Raw genomic sequence first — 3,308 nt, 5'->3', positions numbered from 1 at the left:
TACTGGTATGCATAATCTGTTTGCATAGGTACAGAGTTTATGTAAATTCAAAACAAATACTCTGTTGGTAAATATATGCATTAGTGAAGGAATTATATTATCTCTTGTAGAGAATAATATTAGTTTATTGTAACAATGGTAATGAGCTACATGATACCCTTTGAGATTGAATTATCTTGTAAATATTCTCACACTGCTTTAACAGATATTCTCCTGATGGTAATCTTCAACCTGACTCTGAAGGCATGGATGATCATAATTATGTGGTTTATCCTTGCACCTGTTGCCCATAGATGGGATCTTGGACCTTTGTATGTAAGTACACTCTGTATTCCGAACTATATGATTGAGTGATTGAGACTTAGTAAACGTTTTTTTGGTGGTTAACCTGGGTTAATGCCCAGGAACTTTGTATACTGAACTATATGATTGAATGCACAATATTACTGTAAGTTTATTTTGAATTTGGACTTTTCTTTGTCTACTAAAGTCAAGTCAGCTGACACTCAGGGCAGCCCATTTGAAATTTTCTTGAATCTGATTGATTTTCTCTTGAAAGAATTTATGAGAGAAATAATTATTATTATTATTCAGCTCTAATAATGAGTACTCGTGTAAAGTTCTCTGGAAAAAGTTCGGTCCTCTTAAATCATATGGTTAGACATTCAATTTCGTATGTTGAGAATGGTAACCTAGACCATGGTGATGAGCCATGAACAAGATCTAAGGACTAAGGATGTACAAATTAAAATAATATGTCTTAATGGATGACCTTTTAATGCTTTCCAGTGATTGTATGTGATGCAATTTCTATTATTTGTTTGTCCCAATTTTCTTGCAGATACTTGCAACTGGCTTTTGTCTCATTCTCTTCAATCTTGGAAAGCGGCAAGCTGGTGACATCAGGTATAACCAGCAGACATTAATTGTTGTGTACTACGATCTTATGATTCAACTGCAGCACAAGGTGAAAGTTAAATCTGTAAATTCAAATAAAACTGATGCATGTCAGAGACTTCATTATTATCTAGAAGCAGCAAAACGAAATGAGATCAGAAGAAAGGTTTGGAGGGAAGGGTTAATATATTATAAATCTGGATAAAAAAAATTGAACTATCTAAGTAATTTTATGATATATAACTGGAATTGTGAATCATTTTTTAATTTCTTTTTTCTTCTACATATTAATGTTTAAAGATGAATTAATGTTTATAATTTGATGATGCTTAGTTATTGTTGGTCTTTTTTTTTTTAAAAAAAATCATGTGGAGATCATAGTTTTATCTGAAATTAGTTGTATTAACCTTTCAAATTGCCACCACGAGAAGTATGTTATACGTTTAGTATTCCTGTTTATTTATTTCTAAACATGATAATAGCACTGCATTTTCCTCAAAGAGACAACCAAAAAGGAGTATTTTTCCAAAAAGGAGTATTTTGACTAATAAGCTATAGGTGTGGTGTTGTTCTCTCTCTTTATATGCTTACAAATTTAATAATTTCATGTTTATTTATAGGAAACATTTTGAACCTAACTACACACTCTTAATTTAACCGATTATCAATATATTGGATGTTAAATTTACTTGGAAATTGTGTGGTCTTCTAAATATTTTCATTTCTACAACAAATGCAGTGCATATTCTATCTTCAATGAAGACTTTAGAGAGCTTCCAGGGACGCTTAATGCAGATCGGCTTGATAGAGATATAAGAGCTGGACAGTTTTGAGGCCCCTCTTTGAAACTTCTTCCAAATCCAAAACACTGATGATGTCATGTGACATATAAATGTATATCTATCTACACAATCCCAAGGAGGTTTTGACTTTTGACTATAGCCAAAGAGTTAGCAAATACGGTACCTGTTTTTAGCTGTTTTGTAGGTGAAGTACCATGAAGGTGACAAAGTTTTCTGTGTAGTTTTGACCCTTTTTTGGGTTCTTCCTAGTATATAGCTACGCTAGTAACATAATGTATTGATATGTGCTTAAAAATTAATATTTAACTATTGCAAAATGATTTTTAAAAGAGAAATTTTTTAGAGCCAGCGTTGAACAACTAACATCGCAGCCAATATTCAATATAAGGAAAAAATATAACTCTTAAAAACAAGAATATTCGAAATCTAAACTCAATAAAAGTTTATCTTAGTAGATTTCATATTGGGTTTTATACAAGATTTGTTTGACAACTTGTTATAATATTAGTTAAAATTTACGATTATAGATTTATAGTGTTGATTTTTTAACATTAATCTTTTTAAATATTCATATTTTTGTACTGTGCTCCTTCTAACTCCCTCACCCTCAAATTTTGATGTGCTCTCCAATCTAATATTTAAGCATTTTCTTTTCCACCCTTGAATCTTTCAAGATATCCAATAAACATCACTTTTGGATGCTCACTTTTGGTATCAACATAAAATTGGTCAATATGATGGATAATTTGGTCTTGAAGTTTCTTGAATTCGAGGTTTGAAAATGAACAAAACTTGGTGAGAAGACTTAATACCCTTTTAAATATCAAGAGGTAACTATTGTTTCTAGTCCCAAGGGTTTTGCTTTGCCAGTTTAAGTCTTTCATTTACACTTTCGGTGCCTTGCTATGTGAAAGCTTATGACATAAGGCGCATAGGATTCAAAAGTTGACAGCGGTATTTGAATATTCCAAATCATCAATTTTTATTTATTTATTTGTTTATTTGTATAAACCAAAGTCATGTCACCGAATAATAATGCATTACTGTATCACTTGATTCAATGCGTTTCACTTCCCAAACTATAAAAAGCTAAACAACACGTAGTGGACTTCTGTTTGCAAAAGACTTATTATACCCTTTATATCGTTTACTGAACAGTTATTAATGTATTAGTTTCAGGTTCCTTTTTAAAGCTACGTGATATAAGCACAGATCGTCATCTTGTTTGCTTTCAACTGCCACCTTGGTTTTAATAAAAAACTTTTGAGAGTAGACTGGATAAAGTAGTTTTATATGTGCATCCAATTATGTATATCAATAAAAATAATTATCTTTTATATTAATTACATAAATGATCATTTAAATAATTAAATATTATTTAAAATTTAATTTTGATGCACTGTTAATGTAAAGTAAATAACTATTTTTCACATTAATCGCGTGTATGGTCATCTAAAAAAACGGATATAATAGCACGATTATATAAAACGTTTTATATTATCAATGTATTAAAATTAAATTTAAATTATTTAAATAAATAAATTACTCAATTAATTAAATCACAGATTAAATAAAAGATTATGTTACGTATACACTAAAATTAACGAC

At 30.0% G+C, this 3,308-nt stretch overlaps 1 protein-coding gene across 2 annotated transcripts in view; it reads left to right on the top strand.

The window, feature by feature from the left end:
- The window catches only part of LOC107628577, a 5,561-nt gene extending 3,532 nt beyond the window's left edge, over positions 1-2,029 (top strand). The window contains exons 5-7 of one of the 2 annotated variants that reach the window (XM_021119995.1): positions 206-315; positions 842-967; positions 1,637-2,029. In XM_021119995.1, the coding sequence (XP_020975654.1) occupies positions 206-315; positions 842-967; positions 1,637-1,657 (257 nt within the window). In that variant the 3' untranslated portion in view covers positions 1,658-2,029. The remainder of the gene's footprint in view (positions 1-205; positions 316-841; positions 968-1,636) is intronic. The other variant, XM_016331209.2, reaches the window with a different exon arrangement.

This window comes from Arachis ipaensis, chromosome B01 (assembly GCF_000816755.2).
Source record: "Arachis ipaensis cultivar K30076 chromosome B01, Araip1.1, whole genome shotgun sequence".
Lineage (NCBI taxonomy): Eukaryota > Viridiplantae > Streptophyta > Magnoliopsida > Fabales > Fabaceae > Arachis > Arachis ipaensis.
Note: the sequence above shows the minus strand (reverse complement) of the source record. Positions and strands in the feature narration are given on the sequence as shown.